Genomic DNA, 22,756 nt, shown 5'->3' on the forward strand with positions numbered 1-22,756 from the left:
TCCCTGTCTTTCTTCCACGAATTCCCCTAAAATGATAAACAAAATCTTTTCAAAAAATATATTAAAGATAATTTGGACAGGAAGCAATATGTGTCATGGTTCATGTAGAACTGTATTAAAATATTTTTTAATATTTTTTATTTAATGCATTTTTATAGCATTTTGTCCTTGGAAATGGAAAGGTACATACAACAAAGAGACAAAGTAAGTGCTCTATAGATAAGAAGAAAAAGAGTTGCTGTAGGATCGGGTTTACTGAAAGAAGTGGAATGTCACAGGTTCTCAAAGGAAGACTGTTTGTGTGTCACTTGAGTATGCTCAGGTGCTATAGAATCAAGTATGGGTAGATCAAGTAGCACACAGTAAAGTAAAAGTAAATAGAGTGATGAAGAAAACCTAACTATGGTATATTTACACAATGGAATTCTATGCAGCAGAAAGAAGGAGCTTATACCCTTTACAACAGCATGGATGGAACTGGAGAGCATTATGTTAAGTGAAATAAGCCAGACGGTGAGGGACAAATACCATATGATCTCACCTTTAAGTGGAACATAAGCAATAGAAGAAAAAAGCAGACAAAATATAACCAGAGCCATTGAAGTTAAGAAAAATCTAACAATGGACAGGGGGAAGTGGGGAGGGGACAGTGAGGAGAGGGGATTACAGGAACTACTATAAAGGACACATGGACCAAATCAAGGGGGAGGGTGGAAGTGGGGGATGGAGGGGGGTTCAGCTGTGGTGGGGTGGAGGAATGGGGAGAAAAGGCACACAACTGTAATTGAATAACAATAAAAAATTAAAAAAACATATCTCAGGATTTCGGGTGTGTTTCTAAAGAAGGAGACAATCTCCATTGCAAAATGTCTGTGGCTATTGGGCCATTTCCTCCCTACTGATATGCATATTCAGAGCCAGCATATTTACCAGAAAAAGTGAGGTTTGCAGTGCTGTTACCATGGCTACTGAAACCTGATGTCCTCCACCTATAATTTATTCCCATCAGCCCCCCCAAATCGTTTTGTCTTATAGGTGATTTTAACTTTTCCATTGCATTTAACACCATATTTCAATAGTCCTCACTTCAAAAATGAAGGAACTGATTTGCAGGCGGGACTTCAAGAATTGAACTATGACTCATCCCTGACTCCTAAACTGAACATTAAGGAATAATTTGAGAATCTACTTGAAGTTAAAACAGAAAACCCTGGCACACTCTAAATGAAGGACATGGCCCTCAGGCCCTTTGAAATAAGAGTCCAGTTAATTTCAATGCCTCCAGTGAAATTCCACATTATAAATACAATCTATTAGTGATGGGAAACTATACTTGTTCTTCCAGGGAGAACTGAGAGGCAATAGGACCCTGGAATAAACCTAAAAATCCATTCAGGAATTGCTAAAAATGGTGAGTGTAGGTAAAAAAAAAAAAAGGGGGAGCACTCTTGTTCCACACAAAGTGCTGTTTTGCAACATATATGCTGTGTGTTGTTTACAGTTGCACAAAGTTGTATCAGAACATTCACTATAACCTCATAAACTTACAATACCCATTGAAAGTATGAATATTCATTAGTAGAAAGGAGCTGGACAAAGCTGTTTACTTCAGGATGAAGGCATAGTTCATAGTGCAACTGATTAGGTTCAATCAGGAACAAGGAAACAGAAGGGCTAGATATTTATTCTCAGCACAACTGAAGTCAAGAAAAGGATCATTCCTTCCTCTGGCCCCCAGAAATAGGTCCAGGAACTACATTCTGTCCGGAAAAACTGCACATTTGTTGTGGTCCTGAGTACTACGGATACCAACTTTTTCTACTGAGTGGGAACAATATTGAGGTATTATTGTTGTGTTTGCGCACAACGTGTTATGTGAGGAGGACCCTATGAAGGGTTTTGAACCAGATGAGTCTCACAGAAGGTTTCTATACATTTGTCAGGGTAGTCATACATAGAAAGAACTTTCAAAAAAAACCCTTTCCATCACTGGAATTCATGTAATATTTATCAAGAATTGCTGGGGACCGAGACAATGTTTGGTCTTGCTATAGCACTATGTGCATATATAAAGGATGTGTATTTTTCTTTTGATAAGCAGAGTGTTGTATGGAGAAAAATCGCAGTTTTCCTCTGCTATTGTGGAGAAACATTCCTAGTGTTTTTTCTCCTCAATGACCCATTTGGACAAATATTATCCCACCCACCATCACAGTAAAATCTGACACGCTTGGTTCACCAAATTGTGGGATTTCCCACCACACTCATCAATTCCCTTGGACACCAGCTGGGAATCAATGTATACGGTAACATTGAACTGAGACTCATGAAGTACTAATCTACACTGAATATAAATGTAAAAGAAAAATTACAAATATAAAGTATCAAACAAGCACCTGAAATTTTAGTATAGAAGTTTCATAATAATTTTTGACAGAAATTCATAAAGTTTCTAATTATGTTAAAGCCGTACAAAATGGTTCCTAAGTCAAATGGGGTGATCTCCTAGGTGAGGAATATCACTAAGGAGAAATATGCAGAAAGGAGTCCTGGCCTCAACCCGAAGACCTCTTCACAGCTCCGCCAGGCACCTCTTCCCCACCGTGAGGCCTGTATTCAGACCCCGCCCAACACCGGAAGTGCTCTGCTCATACTCCGACCCCTGCCTCCTTGGAGAAAGTGCGCATGTGCACTTCGTGAGACTCCCGGAAGTAATGGTCGAACCGTGCTGGTCTTGTAAATCTTCCTGGTTTGGGTGTATGCGGTTCGCTACTAAATCTCTTAGTTCACATTCCTCTGCAGGAGAAACCGTACCGTCGCTAGTGTAATTGAAATAGTTTTCAGTCTAGAATACAGGTGAGACGCCCCCACACCCTGATCAGTTGGCTGGCGCGCGGAGGGGCATTTTCGCAGAAACTCTGAGGCCCTTCCGCCCGAGGTTTGTCCACCTTTCTTTTGTGGATTTTCTCTTGAGAGAGGTGGCCTGGGCAGCCGGGCCAGCCCTCACCATTTCAAGTCATAAGTCAGGTAGAGCAAACAATCTGTGTGCCTGATGGTTCGAGGCCCATGGAGCGCGAATTTCTCCCCAGGGTGCAGATGTTTGGAAGCTCCTTTAATATCTTTCCTGTTGAATAAGATGCACTTCCGACAGAGAGAGAGCTTGTGAAGAGAGGAGTTGTGGCAGCGAGTGCAGGGGCAGCAAGCAGATTACAGATGCCAAGAAGGGCTTTCGACCCAACGCGTTCAAAACTATGCGTTCCGCATAGTTTTTTAGGGCTAAACTGTACCCCTTCGGGATGTTATTAGATCAGGTGAGGAGATCTAAGAGGTGGCATCACCTGTGTGCTCCCCCACATAGTTAGTCAACTTCTCCAGTGGGGCATCATTATTGAATGAAGTGCCTGGGTGATGCTCAGGTGAACCCATTGATTAGCAGGAGGGTTCTGGAATGCATGTGTGAGGGTGGGGAGCAGGCTTTGTTCAGGGGACATAAGGCATGCTAGGACATAAGGGAATCCCAGAACATAAGGGAATGCTCTGTTGCATATGGGTTTCAGGAGAGCAACACACGTTCTTATTGCTGTAGCAGTCTGTGGACATCTGTGGGAGGAGAGAGCACGTGAAGACAGAAAACAATCTCAGTGAGGTGTCCATGTAGCAGCTCCTTGTCGTGCCTCCCGGTGACTATGGAAAGGGGAGGGTGGGCTTTTCACTGTTTCCAGCTCCGTCTGGAGGGATTGTGGTGGGATTAGACAAAAGGTCTGTGCCATTGAAGACACCCTCTCAAAGTGCAAACTTGATTCCTCAGTATATGATCGCCTGAGAAAAGAATCTAGAGGAGGAGCAGGACCAGGAGGACATGGCAGCTTCTCAGGTAAAAGATGTGTCCTGGGTCAGAGTCTGTGCTTGCTTATCCTCCTAATATGATTGGATTAAAAACCAGCAACCTTCATTCTTCTCTCTGATGTTCTTGGATAGTGAGGTTGTTTTAATCTGCTTATTTCCTGTTGTGTTTATGATGGTCAGAGGCCGTAGTTTATGTACAGTACTTCTCTCCTTTTTCCCAGGGCCTCTGTGCACTATCTTTATCTAGGATGCCTGAGGTCAGGAATTACTGCCTTTAGTTAATAACCTTTAAACACTGAACACATCCCCTCTGTCACAGATCAACCGTGAGTGGCACCCTTGTGCAATATATTTTTTGAGATGGGTCAGAGGCTCGGGTATTGGTGGAGCAGGGAAATATATGTTTAAGTTGATGTGGCTGCAGCATCACCTCTGTACATCAAGGTAAGGAAATGCAGATTTTCCAGTAAGAATCGCTCTGAATGTTCTGAAATGGAAGAGTCATAGAATACACTTTGTCCCTCGATTGGTAAGAAAGTCTTGCTATTTAAATACATGATTAGTGTACTGAATATGAGAGGCACCTGTGGGTTGACATTAATAAAATAAATGTTTACTAATGATTATTTTCACATAGTGACTTTCTTATGTATTTCGCCAGTAGTGACACACCGATTAGGACATGTGTTGTGTGTGCATCTGTCAGCAAATATCCATTGTTCCAATCCACCTGATAGTCACTTGCCTGATGTGCTCTCTTCAGTGTAGAGTTAATAGTTTTCCTTTATGATTAATGAGAGTGTAGCAGGGAGTTATTGAGCGATGTGAAAAAACTATCACATAGCATCTGCACAGTATTCTTGTCTCTTTAACTTCTGTTTGCTTTGGAAAATGAAGGCCCTACATTTATTTCATAGATATTATTGGCTTTTGACGTGAAGGATTTAATCAGTGATGCCCTGATCCTGTACAATTTTGTTATATTGCACACTCATGTCACAATCATACTCTACATGATCACCTTTCATATTTTCAGGTAATTTTACAAGAATCATATTATAGACACACGTTTAATTCAGTTCAGTTGGTAAGATCTTCCTCTCTAATGATACAGAAACATTTTCAAAGAAATAAAACACTTGAGAAACAATAGGTGTAATTGCGTTCCTATCATTATGTGTGTATTTCTCTTTATTGTATTTGTAAAACACAAAGGGTGTCTTTCACAGAGAGATTCACCAGATATACGGAATCACAAAATAACCTTGATTACATTGTTCTAGAAATACTGTGCTCACTTATTTTCCATTTGCACCTACTTTCCGTATGTACGAGTATGTCTGACTGTGTGCATAAAATGTTAACAATTGAGTTATTTTGTCATTTCACTGTTAAGATGTTTTCATTCTTGTCAGTTACAAACAGAGCAGTGAACATCCATGAGGTCTCTATGTGTATTTGTCTGTGTTTTATTGAAACGTGTAGCACAAGTTTGGAGTGAAACTCAAGGTCTACAATCTACTGTATGTTTCAGAAAATATTCTCATATCAAGAATAATCCTTATATTTTTTCTCCACATCCTCTTCAACTTTTGTTTGTTGATTTCTTTATGTTGGCGTATCTGACTGGTGTGAGATGGTACCTCATTTTGGTTTTAATTTGCATCTCTCTGATGGCTGGTGATGTTGAGCATGCTTTCATATGTCTCTGGGCCCTATGTATGTGTTCCTTGGAGAAGTGTCTGTTCAAGTCCTTTGCCCATTTTTTATTTGGGTTGTCTGTGATCAACAACAGAAAAAAGCAAACAGAATATAACCAGAGACATTGAAATTAAGAACATTGTAACAATAGCCAGAGGGGAGTGGGGAGGGGATAGTGGGGAGAGGGGTCTATAGGAGCTACTATAAAGGACACAAGGACAAAATCAAGGGGGAGGGAGAGGAGGGGGAGGAAGGTGGGACTGGCTGATGTGGAGTAGAGGGAAGGGGAGAAAATGCAGACAATTGTAACTGAATAAAAATAAATAAATTTAAAAAATAGATGGGGATTTAAAATAATATTTGAAATGGAGAAGTCATAGAACTTATTTTATAGCCATAGTCATGAACTTAGTATGGGAACTAGGGAGGGAGAGGAGTTCCACAGTGGAAGGCTTAAAGGGGAAAAAACATGGCACAATTGTAGGACTATAATCAATAAAACATACTTAAACAAGTGAGCTTGTGAAAAATGTGCAAACACAGGCCCCTCCCCCAACTCGTGAATCAGAATGTGCATTTCACCAAAACTACATTCTTTATTGCCTGAATGAAACCTGAAGAAGTTACTTACACTTACAATTCACCATGCCTTTTGTAGCTGAGAAGTATACACAGCTGATTCTGAATGATAGAAATACAACACTCAGCAATCCATATGCCTCTGTCTGTTCTTTCAGTTTAAAGTGTATTTTCCTGAAATGTAATGTCTCTACAGTAGGTTTGTGTGCATGTGTTATCCTCCTTTGTAGGTGTTAGAAAATATATTAGAGTGTTACAGGGTCATACGGACCTTACAAAATGATGCAGGATATCTCCTAGGTCAAAAGCACTTGTAACTCTTTTCATGTTAGATAACACTGAAAACTCTGCTGGTGTCTCCTTGCAAAATGTGCCTCTTTTTTTCCCTCAGCAATCCTTGATCTTCAAGGACGTGTCTGTAGACTTCTCTTGGGAGGAGTTGGATTGCCTGGACCCAGCTCAGCAGAAATTGTACTCGGACGTGATGTTGGAGATCTATAGCAACCTGGTCTCCCTGGGTGAGGCAGACTTCGTTCAGAGTTCCCGCTCCACCCACCAGATTTTGGTCCCTTTCTTTAACATCTTTTGGGGACTCTACTGTGTATGGTAGATTTTCAGATTCATACTCACAGGGGAAAACTTGTAGGTTATCTCGTCTAGAAAATAAAGGTTTTGAGAACGATAGTTCTTAGGACCTCATTGTCCCCAAAATTCTGTTGTTAGAATAATAAAGGTGCTGTCCAGAAATAGGATTTTAGAAAAAGATCGTGTAGAATATATTAATTTTCCTGCCATCATCTTACCTGAGCACATCATGGATTGGAAATGGGGAATCTTTACAAACTAATAATATTCATTTTGTACACAGGGCTTGTAGTTTCTAAGCCAGTCCTGGTCACCTTTTTGGAGCAAATTTAGGAGCGCTGGGATGTTTTCATAAAAAAGTCACTATCTGTCCTTCCAGGTAAGTAGGAATGGAGATACAAATATCAAAGTAGAGAAACCCAGAGATCACAGAGGAAGCCAGATCTTAAAGTTTGGTTTGGGAAACTGTGCTTCAATGGAAAGGATTTTGCAAAGCCCAGGTTTATTTCTTTTTTTTTTTAATTTTTTAAAAAATTTTATTGTTATTCAATTACAGTTGTATGCCTTTTCTCCCCTTCCCTCCGCCCCACCCCAAATGAGCCCACCTCCATACCCCACCCCCACCATCCCTCCAGATTTGTCCATGTGTCCTTTATAATAGTTCCTGCAATCCCCTCTTCCCACTGTCCCCACCGCACTCCCACCCGGCCACTGCTAGACTGTTCCCAACCTCAATGTCTCTGGTTGTATTTTTTTTGCTTTTTTCTTTCGTTGATTATGTTCCAGTTAAAGGTGAGATCATATGGTATTTGTCCCTCACCGCCTGGCTTATTTCACTTAGCATAATGCTCTCCAGTTTCATCCATGCTGTTGCAAAGGGTATAAGCTCCTTCTTTCTCTCTGCTGCGTAGAATTCCATTGTGTAAATATACCATAGTTTTTGGATCCACTCGTTTGCTGATGGGCACTTCGGTTGCTTCCAGTACTTGGCAATTGTAAATTGTGCTGCTATGAACATTGGGGTGCACAGGTTCTTTTGGATTGGTGTTTCAGGGTTCTTAGGGTATAATCCCAGCAGCGGAATTGCTGGGTCAAAGGAAAGTTCCATTTTTAGTTTTCTGAGGAAATTCCATACTGTTTTGCACAGTGGCCTCGCCAGTCTGCATTCCCACCAACAGTGCACTAGGGTTCCCTTTTCTCCGCATCCTCTCCAACATTTGATTGTGGATTTGTTTATGCTGGCCCCTCTGACTGGTGTGACATGGTACCTCATTGTGGTTTTAATTTGCATCTCTCTGATGGCCAGTGATGCTGAGCATCTTTTCATATGTCTCTGGGCCCTCTGTATGTCTTCCTTGGAGAAGTGTCTGTTCAAGTCCTTTGCCCATTTTTTAATTGGGTTGTTTGTCTTCCTGGAGTGCAGTTGTGTGAGTTCTTTATATATTTTGGACATCAGGCCCTTGTCTGTGGTATCATTGGCAAATATGTTTTCCCATACTGTTGGTTCTCTTTGTAATTTGGTGCTGTTTTCTTTAGCCTTGCAGAAGCTTTTTATTTTGATGAGGTCCCATTTGTTTATTCTTTCCTTTATGTCCCTTGCTTTAGGGGACATATCTGTGAGGATGTTGCTGCGTGGAATGTCTGAGATTTTCCTGCCAATGTTTTCCTCGAGGACTTTTATGGTGTTACCACTTATATGTAATTCTTTTATCCATCTTGAGTTTATTTTTGTGTATGGCGTAAGTTGGTGATGGAGTTTCATTTTTTTGCACGTAGCTGTCCGGATCTCTCAACACCATCTGTTGAAGAGGCTGTTTTTGCTCCATTTTATGCTTTTGCCTCCTTTGTCAAATATTAATTGACCGTAAAGACTTGAGTTTATTTCCGGGCTCTCTGTTCTGTTCCATTGATCTATGTGCCTGTTTTTATGCTAGTACCAGGCTGTTTTGATTACAGTGGCCTTGTAATACAGTTTGATATCAGGTATTGTGATCCCTCCTGGTTTGTTCTTCTTCCTCAAAATTGCTTCAGCTATTCAGGGTCGTTTATGGTCCCATATAAATTTCTGCAATGTTTGTTCTATATCTGTGAAATATGTCATGGGTACTCTAATAGGGATTGCATTGAATCTATAAATTGCTTTGGGTAGTATGGCCATTTTGATGATGTTAATTCTTCCAATCCATGAACATGGTAAATGCTTCCATTTGTTTGTATCTTTCTTAATTTCTTTCTTCAGTGTTGTGTAGTTTTCTGAGTACAGGTCTTTAACCTCCTTGGTTAGGTTGATTCCTAGGTACTTTATTTTTCTTGTTGCTATATCAAATGGCATTTTTTTCCTGATTTCTGTTTCTGCAGTTTCGTTGTTAGTGTACAGGAATGCCTTTGATTTCTGAGTATTGACTTTGTATCCAGCTGTTTTGCCAAATTCATTTATTAGGTCGAGTAGTTTTTTGGTGGAGTCTATAGGATTTTCCATGTACACTATCATGTCATCTGCAAACAGTGACAGTTTCATTTCCTCCTTTCCAATTTGGATGCCTTTTATTGCTTTTTCTTGTCTGATTGATGTGGCTAGGACTTCCAGTACTATGTTGAATAGGAGTGGTGAGAGAGGGCATCCTTGTCTTGTTCCTGATCTTAGTGGGAAAGCTCTAAGTTTTTGTCCATTGAGTATGATGTTGGCTGTAGGTCTCTCATATATGGCCTTTATTATGTTGAGGAATGCTCCCTCTATTCCCACTTTGCTGAGTGTTTTTATCAGAAACAGGTGCTGTATTTTATCAAATGCTTTTTCCGCATCTGTTGATATGTCATGTGATTTTTGTCTTTGCTGTTCTTGATGTGATGTATTATGTTTATTGATTTGCGAATATTGTACCATCCTTGCATCCCTGGGATGAATCCCACTTGGTCATGGTGGATGATCTTTTTAATGTATTGCTGGATGAGGTTTGCCAATATTTTGTTGAGGATTTTAGCATCTATGTTCATCAGCGATATTGGCCTGAAGTTTTCTTTCTTCATTGTGTCTTTATCTGATTTTGGGATTAGGATGATGCTGGCTTCATAAAAAGAGTTTGGGAGTCTTCCATCAGTTTGTATTTTTTCGAATAGTCTGTGAAGGATAGGGGTTAGCTCTTCCTTAAATGCTTTGTAGAATTCTCCTGTGAAACCATCTGATCCAGGGCTTTTGTGTGATGGGAGTTTTTTGATGACTGCTTCAATTTCGTCTGCTGTTATTGGTCTGTTCAGGTTTTCTGCTTCTTCTTCATTCAGTTTTGGAAGATTATATTTTTCTAGAAATGTATCCATTTCACCTAGGTTTTCAAATTTTCTGGCATACAGTTCTTCACAGTAATGAAGAACTTTCTATCTCGGTGGTGTCCGTTGTAGTCTCTCCTCTTTCATTTCTGATTGTGTTTATTTCGGTGTTCTCTCTTTTTTTCTTGATGAGCCTGCTTTAGGGCTTGTCGATTTTGTTCATCTTTTCAAAGAACCAACTCCTGGATTCATTGATCCTTACAATTGTGCTTTTAGTCTCTATGTCATTTAATTCTGCTCTGATCTTGGTTATTTCCTTCCTTCTACTTGCTCTGGTTTGTCTTTGTTGTTGTTCCTCAAGTACTTGTAGTTGTATGGTTAGGTTGTTTATTTGAGTTGTTTCAATCTTTTTAGGTAGGCCTGTATCGCTATAAACTTCCCTCTCAGGACTGCCTTTGCTGTATCCGATAGGTTTTGGATTGTTGTGGGTTCATTTTCATTTTTTTGCAGAAACTTTTTGATTTCTTCTCTGATCTCATTTTTCACCCATTCATTGTTTAATAGCATGTTATTCAATCTCCATTATTTTGAGTGTTTTGGGTTTTTTCCTTTGGGGTTGGTTTCTAGTTTCAGTCCCTTGTGTTCAGAGAAAATGCTTGATATGATTTCAATTTTCTTGAATTTGTTGAGGCTTGTTTTGTGTCCTATCATGTGATCTATCTTTGAAAATATTCCATGTGCATTTGAAAAGAATGTGTATTTTTCTTCTTTGGGATGAAAGGCTCTCTATTTATCAGTTAAGTCCATTTCATCCAAGGCCTTGTTGAATGCCACAATATCTTCGTTGATATTTTGGTTAGAAGATCTGTCCATCTTTGACAGTGGGGTATTAAAATCCCCTCCTATAATTGTGTTGCTGTCAATATCTTTCTTGAAGTCCTCCAAGATTTTCTCTATGTATTTGGGTGCTCCTATGTTGGGAGCATGTACATTTACAATGTTTATGTCTTTTTGGTGGATTCTTCCTTGAGTATTATGAGGTGACCTTCTGGGTCTGTCTTTATGGCCCTTTTTTTGAAGTCTGTTTTGTCTGATATGAGTATTGCTACCCCTGCTTTTTTTCATGTCCATTTGTTTGGAATATTTTTTTCTAGCCCTTCACATTTATTCTGCTTAGGTCTTCTGTCCTGAGGTGGGTCTCTTGTAGGCAGCATATGTGTGGGTCATTCTTTCTTATCCATTGAGCTATTCTATGTTTTTTGATTGGAGCATTTAATCCATTTACATTTAAGGTTATAGGTGGCATGTTTTCTGACTTATAATTTCTAACCCTATGGGTACTTCAGAAAAGACCCTACAAAGTTTAGACTCAGTGATTTTCTCTTAACACAACGCACCTCCACAAGATGAGACATTCTACCTTTCTATTTCACTTCAAAATGTCCTATGCTCATAAATGTTCCATAGTTTTTTTATCCATTCATTTTCTGATGGGCACTTACGTTGCTTCCAGCATTTGGCTATTCTATATTGTGCTGCTATGAACATTGGGGTACGTAGGTTCTTTTGACTTGGTGTTTCAGGCTTTTAGGGTAGAAGGAACTCCTACCCTTTGTAACAGCATGGATGGATATACACAGCATTATGCTAAGTGTAATAAGGCTGGCGGTGAAAGACAAACACCATATGATCTCACTTATAAGGGGAAACTAATGAACAAAAAAAAGGAGCAAGCAAAATATAACCAGAAACATTGAAATGAAGAAGAAACTGACAGCAACCAGAAGGGAGATCATAGGGGATACTGGGGTGGGGGGGGGAGAGGCAACAGTTCTGAGGAACATGTATAAAGGACACATGTCAAACCAAATGGGGTTCGGTCAAGGTGGTCATTGCGGATAGCTGGGTTGGGGGAACTGATGGGAGGAAAATGGAGTCAACTGTACTTGAAATACAATAAAAAAAAATGTGGAATGAAAATGTCCTTTACCTATGAGTGGATCAAAAAGCTATGGTATATTTACACAATGGAATTCTACACAGCAGAGAGAAAGAAGGAGCTTATACCCTTTGCAACAGCATGGATGGAACTAGAGAGCATTATGCCAAGCTAAATAAGCCAGATGGTGAAGGACAAATACCATATCGTCTCACCTTTAACTGGAACATAATCAACAGAAGAAAAAAGGACACAAAATATAACCAGAGATATTGTAGTTAAGAACAATCTAACAATAGCCAGGGGGGAGTGGGGAGGGGACAGTGAGAAGAGGGTATTACAGGAACTACTATAAAGGACTCATGAACAAAATCAAGGGGGAGGGTGGAGGTGTGGACGAAGGAGGGAGGTGGGTTCAACTGGGGTGAGGTGGAGGGATAGGGAGAAAAGGCATACAACAGTAATTCAATAACAATAAAAAAATATATTTTTTTAAAGGAAAAAAAATGTCCTTTTCCTAGGCCACTGAGTGAGAGGTACAGGGTATGCAGAGGAGAGATCCAGCTTGTTTCAGAGATTTAGCATGTTTTCCCTCAAAGCCAAGATCACTGGATCATTTCTGGGACAAGCAGCATGCCTGTGTTCTGGGCATAGGCCCTGGTTAGGGACATGAAGTCACAATCGATCGGTTTCTGTATTTTAATGTATTTTTAATTTTGAATATTGTGTTCTTCAGCTTCCCATTTTCTGTTTGCTTATTTTTACATTTTCTATCTTCTCATTTTCATTTTTGTCATTCATAGACTTGCTGATATTAAGTAGTTGTCTTGTTTTCCTATGTTTCTGTTTTCAGGTGGTTATTTTCATTTCTTTATCAAGTTGAAGGTGAATTGAAATTAATACATTTCAGTACAGGGAGTGTCGGTTTTGTAGGTACATTTCAGATTTCTGATTTGACCTTGGTTTTCTGTTTCCTGTCTTCATATATTTGCTGAAGTTCAGAATTGTAAACAAGTAGGCTTTAGGAACTTGCCTTCTCCAAGTTAAGAGAAAAAGAAATAACCATCACCCCTCGTTTAAACTCTAATTTTGTAAACACAAGGGGTTGTGTGTTTGATTTTCTTTCCTTCTTTCCTTCTTTCTTTTCTTTTCTTTCTTTCTTTCTTCCTTCCTTCCTGCCTGCCTTCCTTTCCTTCCTTCCTTCCTTCCTTCCTTCCTTCCTTCCTTCCTTCCTTCCTTCTTTCTTCTTTCTTTCTTTCATTGTTGTTCAATTACAGTTGTCTTCATTTTATGTCCACCCCTCCACCCCACCCAAACCAAACCCACCTCCCTCCACCCCCTTGATTTTATCCATGTGTCCTTTATAGTGGTTCCTGAAAACTCCTCTCCCTGTTATCCCTTCCTCACTCCCCTCTGTCTATTGTTAGATTGTACTTAACTTCAATATCTCTGGTTATATTTTGTTAGCTTTTTTCTTCTGTTCATTTTATTCCAGTCAAAGGTGAGATCATATGGTATTTGTCCATCACTGCCTGCCTTATTTCACTTAGCATAATGCTTTCCACTTCCCTCCATGCTCTCGCAAAGGGTACAAGCTCCTTCTTTCTCTCTGCTACGTAGAATTCCATTGTGTAAATGTACCATAGTTTTTGGATCCACTCATTTGCTGATGGACACTTAGGTTGCTTCCAGTACTTGGCTATTGTAAATTGTGCTACTATGCACACTGGAGTGCATAGGTTCTTTCAGATTGGTGTTTCAGGATTCTTACAGTATAATCCCAGCAGCAGAGTTTCTAGGTCAAAGGGCAGTTCCATTTTTAGTTTTCTGAGGAAATTCCATACTGTTTTCCACAGTGGCCTCACCAGTTTACATTCTCACCGACAATGTACTGGGTTCCCTTTTCTCCGCATCCTCTCCAGCATTTGTTTGTTGATTTGTTTATGTTCGCCACTCTAACCAGTGTGAGATGCCTTCTGAATGGCTAAAGGAAACAGCATTAAAATGAGAAGAGAACCTACAGCGTGGAAAAACATATTTGCCAATGATACCTCAGACAAGGGCCTCATCTCCAAAATATATAAAGAATTCACACGAGTCCACTGCAGGAAGACAAACAACCCAATTAAAAAATGGGCAAACTCTTGAACAGATACTTCTCCAAGGAAGTGCCCACAGACATATGAAAAAATGCTAAGCATCACTAGCCTCTAAAGAGATGCTTTTTTTTTCTGTGTATGTTTCAAGTTTAGTGTCTGTTTCTTTTTCAAAGCCCATGCTTGATATTGGTCTTCACTCCAGTGGTTTCTGTGGTGTTTCAACTATTACCCTTCTTTTTAGTGTGCACTTTAACGTGTTCATGGTGTGCTGTTATGGTGTGAGCACTCTGTGTCCTGCAGAACAGGAATACATCTTTTGAAGATGCAGGAAAACAGTGACAGCAGTGAACACATGACCGTGTATGTGTCTACAAAACAACTGGAAATGGCGAGTTTTCTTCTACAATTTCTGTTGTGTGCCAGGGGATGTGAGCGCAATGGTTACCAATGTGAGCAACTGTTGTTCTAATTTTGCGTGACTTTTTCTCATTATGCCACACTTGGTCCTGCTGCAAACATTTAAAAAAATTTTTTTTTTATTGTTACTCAAGCACAGTTGTCTGCATTTTCCCCCTGCAGACTGGTGCAGCCATTGTGGAAAACAGTATGGAATTTCCTCTGAAAATAATAATGGAAGTGCCATTTAAAGTTTTTTGACGTACTCAACCATGTGATTTAAAAAACATTGTAAGTTCCATGTATATTGTCCTGTGTGTCACACCTGTGAACCTTTATTTTCTGTCTTTCAGCTTTGTCATCTGCAGACAACCAGGACTTCTTGCAAAGGTCAGGAATAGAAGATTTATTCCTTAAAGCAACACCGGTAAGATATGAGATGTTTGTTTTTGATACTGATAAGGAAGTATGTGAAAGAAAGAAAAGATGTGTAAATGGAGAGACCTAACTTTGGAAAATTATTCATGATAAAATCCTTGTTATCTAAAGACATGAAAAATAGTATAAATTTGGGGAAACTTCCACTTTAGTCAGTTATGTTTGCAGATCAATTCAATTCCATGACGGAAGACTGAAAACAATATTTTAAGTGTATGTGTTCTTGTAAAGCACAGGTGCAAACACACTGCATGTGGGCCAAATCTGACCCTCCACGTTGTTAAATCTTGCCCAGCACCTTTTCTTCCTGGGAACAGCCCCGAGCTCCTTTCCCCTAGTTAAGGAGTACTTACCTTTATACAGTCTTGAAATTACATTCAGCCCTCTGAAGGCTACTGTGAGGCTGATGTAGCTGCCGGTGAAAATGATTTTGCCACCCCTGTTTAAAGACAGTCTGGAAGATCTAGGAAATCTCATAATTGTGTTGTGGGTAATCATTTGAATTGTTGAAAATGTAGAGTAGGAGTAAATTTTCAGTCAATAATTTGTAAAATGTATTGATTTACTAGGCATGTTTAAAGCATCCTGTGAACCAGAGAGTTGCAGGTTGAGTTCCCAGTCAGGACACAATCAGGGTGCTCCCAGAAATGGGTGAGTAGAGCTACAAAATAAAGGAAGAAGTGCAGGCCCTACAAATTAAAATACAGAAACCTATATGGGGGACAAACAGTATATGGAAGGAAACCGGACTCAAATCAATAATTTGGACTAGAAGGAAGAAATAAATATTCAACTGGAATAGAATGAAGAAACAAGAATTCAACAAAAAAAGAAAATGAGGAGAGGATGAGTAACCTCTGGGACAACTTTAAACCTTCCTACATTCTAATCATTGGGGTGCCAGAAGGAGAAGAGGAAAAGCATGAAATGAAAAACTGATATGAAAAATAATGAAGGAAAACTTACCGAGTCTAGTGAAGTAAATAGACATGCAAGTAAAGGAAGGTCTCAGAGTTCCAAAGAAGTTGCCCCTCAGGAGGAACACACCAAGACACATCACAATTCCATTAACCAAGATAAAAGATAAGGAGAGAATCTTAAAGGCAGCAACACAAAAGGAGAGTTACCTACAAAGGGCTTCCCATAATACTAGCAGCTGATAGGTCAAATGAAACCTTGCAGGCAAGAAGGGGCTGGGGCAAGCATTCAAAGTCATGTAAGGCTGAGACCTATATCCCAGTTTAATCTAACCAGTAAAGCTATGACTTAGAATGGAAGGACAAATCAAGTGCTTCCCACATAGGTCAAGTTAAAGGAGTTCATCATCACCAAGCTCTTATATGAAATGTTCAGGGGGCTGAATCTAACAAAAAAAGATGATCAAAAATATAAACAGAGAAATAAAGACAAACTCACAACATTAACAACTGAACGTATACAAAAGAAAAACAAAATAAACAACTAGAACAGGAAGAAAATCACAGCAATGAAGATCATATGGAGGGTGATGAGCTGGGTGGGGGTGAGGGGAGAATGGGGGAGAAGGTACAGGGAACAGGAAGCATAAATGGTTGGTACAAATAGGGGCAATTTAGTATAGTCTAAGAAATGGAGAGGTCATAGAACTTACTTGTATGCCCCATGCACATGAACTTAGTCAAGGAATTGTAGAGGAGTGGGATTTCAGGTTGGACGGAGATAAAAGGGAGGAAACAAATGGGACAATTGTAACAGCATAATTATTAAAAGGAACTTAAACAAGTGAGCCTGTGAAAAATGTGGAAACACAGGCTCCTCTCACAACTCCTGAATCAGAATCTGCATTTTAACAAAACTAGATTTCTTGTTGCATGAATTGAACCTGAAGAAGTTACTTACACTTACAACTCACCATGCCTTTTGTAGCTGAGAAGTATACACGGCTGATTCTCAATGATAGAAATACAACACTCAACAAACCATATGCCTGTGTCTCTTCCTTCAGTTTAAAATGTATTTTCCTGAAAAGTAGTGTCTTTGCAGTAGATTTGTGTGTATGTATTATCCTCCTTTCTCAGTGTTAGAAAATACATTAGAAGGTTAGAAGGTCATGATGACCTTACAAAAAGATGCAGGATAGCTCCTAGGTCAAACCCACTTATAACACTTTTCATGTTAGATGACACTGAGAACTCTGCTGGTGTCTCCTTGCAAAATGTGCCTCTTTTTTTCCTCAGCCATCCTTGACCTTCAAGGATGTGTCTGTAGACCTCCTGAGAGAGGAGTGGGATTGCCTGGACCCACCTCAGCGGAAATTGTATGCGGATGTGATGTTGGAGAACTACAGCAACGTGGTCTCCCTGATGAGGCAGACTTTTTTCAGAGTTCCTGCTCCACCCACAAGATTTTGTTTTCTTACTTTAACATCTTTCGGGGACTCTACTTTGTATGGTAGACTTGCAAAATCATGCTCACAGGGGAGTACTTGGAAGTTATCTCGCGCAGAAAATAATGACTTTGAGAACTATAGTCATTAGGAACTCATTGTCCAAAAAAAATTACATGTTGTTAGAATAATTAAGGTGCTGTCCACAAACAGGATTTTAGAAAATGATCTTGTGAAACACATTAATTTTCTTGCTGTCTCCTTACCTCTGCACAGCATGAATTGGAAATGGGGAATCTTTAAAAACTAATTGATGTGGATCTGGCCCGCAGGAACCTATGTTGTGGCTGCAATAGACACATACACACAAACTACAGAAATCCAGTGGAGAAAAAGTGGCGGCATTGCCACTGTCTAAGTGAGATTGTGCGAGAGGGCTAGAGAGAGCCCAAGAGACAGAGCTAACCCCTTCCTGGACAGGCTTTTATTGCTTTTCTATACACATTACATCAAGGATGGTCCTCATTTACTATGCACAGGTTCACCACAGGTGATTACCTTTTACTGACAACAGAGGACAGAATACTGGTAATTACTTCAAAGAGAAGGGTGTTACAGATCAAGGGGGAAAGTGGTTGAACTGGTTACATTCCATACTTGGGTGGTTTAGCACAGACTTTAGGAAGTTAAAGATACTCAGTAAACATTGGCTGCCTCCATTCAGGTTGAGGGAATTTTAGCAAAAGCAAGTATCATAGCAGCCGATGTACAATGCAGGCCTGATTGCCCACAGGAGAACCTGTCCATTGGCCTGGGTCCTGCCCGCCAACCTTGCTCCCCACTGGCTATTCCGAGTGGGGGCTGGGCCACATTTCCCACGCTTGGAACAGTTCCCCATAACTACTAGCATTTATTTTGTACACAGGTCTTGTTGTTTCTAAGCCAGTCCTGGTCACCTTTTTGGAGCAAATGAAGTGGTGCTGGGATGTTTGCAGAAAAAAGTCACTATCTGCCCTCCCAGGTAGGTGGGAATGGAGATGCAGATATCAGAGTTGAGAAACCCAAAGGTCACAGAGGAAGGCAGACATTAAAGGTTGGTTTGGGAAACTGTGCTTCAATGGAAAGGATTTTGCAAAGCCCAGGTTTATTTCTGTTGCTGTCATAGAGGGGCAGCTGGTCTCTAACAGTATCCCATGTATGTACATGCTTTCAGAATTCTGTTTTTACTCCAGTGGCCTCTGTCATTCTATTAGCATTTGGTGTCAAACTCATCCCCTTGGACCCTGGGGGCCACCATGATCTGGCTCCTCTTGCATTACTTCAAGGACCTGGAAAAACCTGTGCGTGTTGCTCAGATATTGTACCTTAAGCTTTTTTTTTTTTTTTTGGTGTCATGAATGGAGTTGATAAAGGAAGTGGTTGAGATGCTGGAATTTGTCACAGAAATCCCAGGAACCCGGGCGGCAGTAGTCATGTTTTCTGACTTATAATTTCTAACCCTATGGGGGCTTCAAAGGAGACCCTACAAAGTTTAGACTCAGCGATTTTTCTCATAACACAATGTACCTCCACCACATGAGACATGGTACTTTTGTATTTCACTTCAAAATGTCTTATGATCATACATTTCCCATAGTTTTTTGATCCATTCATTTACTGATGGGCACTTAGGTTGTTTCCAGCATTTCCTATTGTAAATTGTGCTGTTATGAACATTGGAGTACGTAGGTTCTTTTGACCTGGTGTTTCAGGGTTCTAGGGTAGAAGGAAGTACTACCCTTTGCGACAGCATGGATGGACCTACACGGCATTTTGCTAAGTGAAATGAGGCAGGCAGTGAAAGACAAATACCATATGATCTCACCTATAAGGGGAACCTAATGAACAAAACAAAGAAGCAAGCCAAATGTAACCAGAAACGGTTAAATAAAGAAGAAACTGAGAGCAATCTGAAGGGAGTTGTGAGGGGATAATGGGGGGAAAAGGGGGCAAGAGTTCTGAGGAACATGTATAAATGACACATGGACAAAACCAAATGGGGTAGGATCCAGGCGGTAAGTGGGAATAGCTGGGGTGGGGAGACTGATGGGAGGAAAATAGAGTCAACTGTACTTGATCAACAATAAAAGCATGTGGAAAGAAAATATCCTTTTGCTTTTCCTGGGCCACTGAGTGAGAGGTATTGGGCATGCAGAGGACAGATACAGCCCGTTTCGGAGATTTAGGACGTTTTCCCTCAAAGCCCAGATCGCTGGATCACTTCTGGGACAAGGAACATGCCTGGGTTCTGAGCCAGGGTCCTGGATGGGGACATGAAGTGGCAACCGATCGATGTTTCTGTATTTTAATGTATTTTTAAATTGGAGTATTCTGTTCTTCAGGTTCCAATTTTCTGTTTGGCTTATTTTTACATTTTCTCTCTTTTCATTTTTGTCTTGGTCATTCAGAGACTTGCCGATATTAAGTACTTGTCATATTTTTCTATGTTTCTGTTTTCAGGTGGGTATTTTCAATTCTTATCAAGTAATTAATATATTTCAATATAGGTAGAGTCAGTTTTTATACATAGATTTACTTTCCTGATCTGACCTTGGTTTCCTATTTCCTTCTTGATATATTTGTTGAGGTTCAGAATTATGAAGAACTAGGCTTTATGAACTTCCTTTCTCCAGGTAAGAGAATAAAATAAATAACAGTCACCCCTGGTTTAAACTCTAATTTTGTAAACACAAGGGTTTGTGCATCTGTTTTTCTGTGTGTGTAAGTTTCAAGTTTAATATAGTGTCTGTTTCTTTTTCAAAGGCCATGCTGGTTTTTTATGTTTGATATTGGTCTTCCGTCCAGTGGTTTCTGTGGTGTTTCAACTGTTACTCTTTCTTTTTACAGCGCACTTTAAAGTGTTAAACGTGTGCTGTTCTGGCTGAGCACTCTGTGTCTTCCAGTACAGAAACACGAATTCTGAAGATGCAGGAAAACAGTGACATCATGGAACACGCTGCATCTGCTGTCTGTCTAGAAAACAGCTGGGAATGGGGAGATTTCTTCTACAGTTGCCACTGTGTGTTAGGGGAAGTGAGCACAGTGGTTGCCAAGTGTGAGGAGCTACTGTTCTACTTTCCTGTGACTTTTTCTCATTGAACCACATTTGGTCCTGCTGCAAACATTTAAAGTTTTTTGATGTACTCAAGCATGTGATTTGTTTAAAAATTCCTCCTAAGTTCCATGTACGTTGACCTGTGTGTCACACCTGTGAACCTTTATTTTGTGTCTTTCAGCTGTGTCATCTGCAGACAACCAGGACTTCTCGCAAAGATCAAGCATGGAAGATTTATTCTTTTTTTTTTATTGTTATTCAATTACAGTTGTATGCCTTTTCTCCCCATGAAGATTTATTCTTTAGAGCAACATCGGTAAGATATGAGAGGTGTCTTTGATAGTGATAAGGAAGTGTGTGACTAGAAAGAAAGGATGTGTAAATGGAGAGATCTAACTTTGGAAAATTGTTCATGATAAAATCCTTGTTATCTAAAGATGTGAAAAATACTTCCAATTTTGGGAAGCTTCCAGTTTAGGTCAGTTACATTTTCAGAGCAATTGGTTTCCATGTAGGAAGACTGAAAACAATATTCTAAGTTTATGTGTTCTTGTAAAGCACATGTGGCAAACACAATGCCTGTGGGCCGATTCCGACCCTCCACCTTGTTTTACCTGGCTCTGCAACTTGCTTCTACCTGGCAAGAGTGCCAAGTTCCTTTGCCCTAGTTTAGGAGTAGTTACATTTATACAGCCCTAAAAGTACTTTCAGACCATTGAGGGCAACTGCAAAGCTCATGTGTCGACCCGATTAAAATGCAACTGATACCCCTGTTCTAAACACAGGCTGGAAAATATAGGAAATCTCATAATTTGTGCTGTGGGTAATCATTTGAAATGTTTAACATGTAGAGTAGGAGTAAATTTTCAGTCAGTCATTTGTAAAATGTTTTGATTTCCTATGCATGTATAAAGCTTAAGTGGGATAAATTTGACAGTCCCTTTCCTAAGGAAATATTATACTCTGTTAGAAATAGTATTTTCTTTTCTTCCACTGTATACTATTTTCATTAACTTGGGACTGAGTTTTAATACAACAACCATGGTGTAATAGGGATCACAGAATGGTTATTTGGGAGTAAGGGCACATGATTAATGAAATTCTGGATGTCACTAACGGCCTTTCTGTGTTCAATGATTACCAGAGTGCATGTGATGAGGATAGAAGTAGTCAGTACAATGAACATTGGAAGAATTTTAACCACGTGTCAAATCCTAATGTACATCACAAGAGTCAGCTTCCCAACAGCCAGTACAAAGGTGGAAAAGGCTTTGACCAAATGTCAAATCAGAGTACTCATCACGTTTATCCTATTGTGGAGAAGACAAACCAGCAAAGTAAAAATATCAAACATTTCAAGCAATCTTCAAATAGCACTGAAGCAATGAATATTACTGTCAGGGAGAAAGTTTATAAATATTTACCATGCAGAAAATTCTTCAATCAAATATCTAATCCAAATGCACTTGAAAAAGTTTGTCCCAGGAAAGAACACACATGTAAAGACTGTGGTAAAACAGGTCATTGGTTTTCAGGTGTAACTCCACATAAAAAAGGTTATCCTGGACAGAATCCTGATATATGTAATGAATGTGGAAAAGCATTTTGGATTACCTCAGCCCTTCCCAATCATCACAAAATCCACACTGGAGACAAGCCTGATAAATGTAGAGAATGTGCTAAAGCTTTTACCCAGTCCTCAAATTTCAGAGATAATCAGAAAATTCATAGAAGAGAGAAATTTTTCCAAGGTAGTGAAGGTGGCAGTGCCTTTACAGAGTCCTATAATCTTGCCCAGCATCACACTATTCCTACTTGTGAAAAGCCTTATATGTGCAGAGAATGTGGGAAAGCCTTTAGGTGGAGCTCACAACTTACACAACATCAGATAATTCATACTGGCGAAAAGCCTTTTAAATGTACTCAATGTGGCAAAGCATTTACATGCTCCTCAACCCTTACTTGCCATCAGAGAGTTCATACTGGAGAGAAGCCTCATGAATGTACACAATGTGGCAAAGCCTTTAGCTGGACCACAATCGTTACTCAGCATCAGAATATTCACAGTGGAGAAAAGCCTTATATATGTAAAATATGTGGTGAAGCCTTTAACCGGACCTGTAAGCTTTCTTGGCACCAGAAAATTCATATTGGTGTCTAACCTTGTAAGTGTACACCATGTGATAAGGCACTTTTACAGTCCTCAAACCGTCCTCAACATCCAATCATTTACACTGAAGGAATGCCCTACTTATATACCTCACGTGGTAAGGGCTTTAAGCAGTCCTCAGTGTTCATTCATCATAAAATATCTTTATACTCTAGAGAATCCTTTGAAATGTACATGATGGGATATAGCCTTTAGCCACTTCCAATCCTTAGTAAATTTTAGAGAATTCATACAGGACAGAAGGCTTATAAATGTGGACTATGCAGCAAAACATTTTGAC

General features: G+C 39.8%; 1 protein-coding gene across 1 annotated transcript; it reads left to right on the top strand.

The window, feature by feature from the left end:
- Positions 1–3,859: 3,859 nt before the first annotated feature.
- On the top strand, positions 3,860–22,467 carry LOC128780153 (zinc finger protein 383-like). The gene is made up of 6 exons (XM_071220497.1): positions 3,860–3,874; positions 6,518–6,644; positions 14,763–14,836; positions 17,064–17,180; positions 21,451–21,643; positions 21,842–22,467. Exons 1-6 carry the CDS (start codon positions 3,860–3,862, stop codon positions 22,465–22,467), a joined length of 1,152 nt encoding a protein of 383 aa, XP_071076598.1.
- The last annotated feature ends 289 nt before the right edge of the window (positions 22,468–22,756 follow it).

This window comes from Desmodus rotundus, unplaced genomic scaffold (genome assembly GCF_022682495.2).
Source record: "Desmodus rotundus isolate HL8 unplaced genomic scaffold, HLdesRot8A.1 manual_scaffold_57, whole genome shotgun sequence".
NCBI classification, from domain to species: Eukaryota; Metazoa; Chordata; class Mammalia; order Chiroptera; family Phyllostomidae; genus Desmodus; species Desmodus rotundus.

Coding starts and splice junctions, on each gene's coding strand:
- LOC128780153 (XM_071220497.1), top strand. Junction 14,837..17,063: donor TATTCCTTAAAGCAACACCG/GTAAGATATGAG, acceptor TTTTTTCCTCAG/CCATCCTTGACCTTCAAGGA. Junction 21,644..21,841: donor GGAGAAGACAAACCAGCAAA/GTAAAAATATCA, acceptor ATTGGTTTTCAG/GTGTAACTCCACATAAAAAA.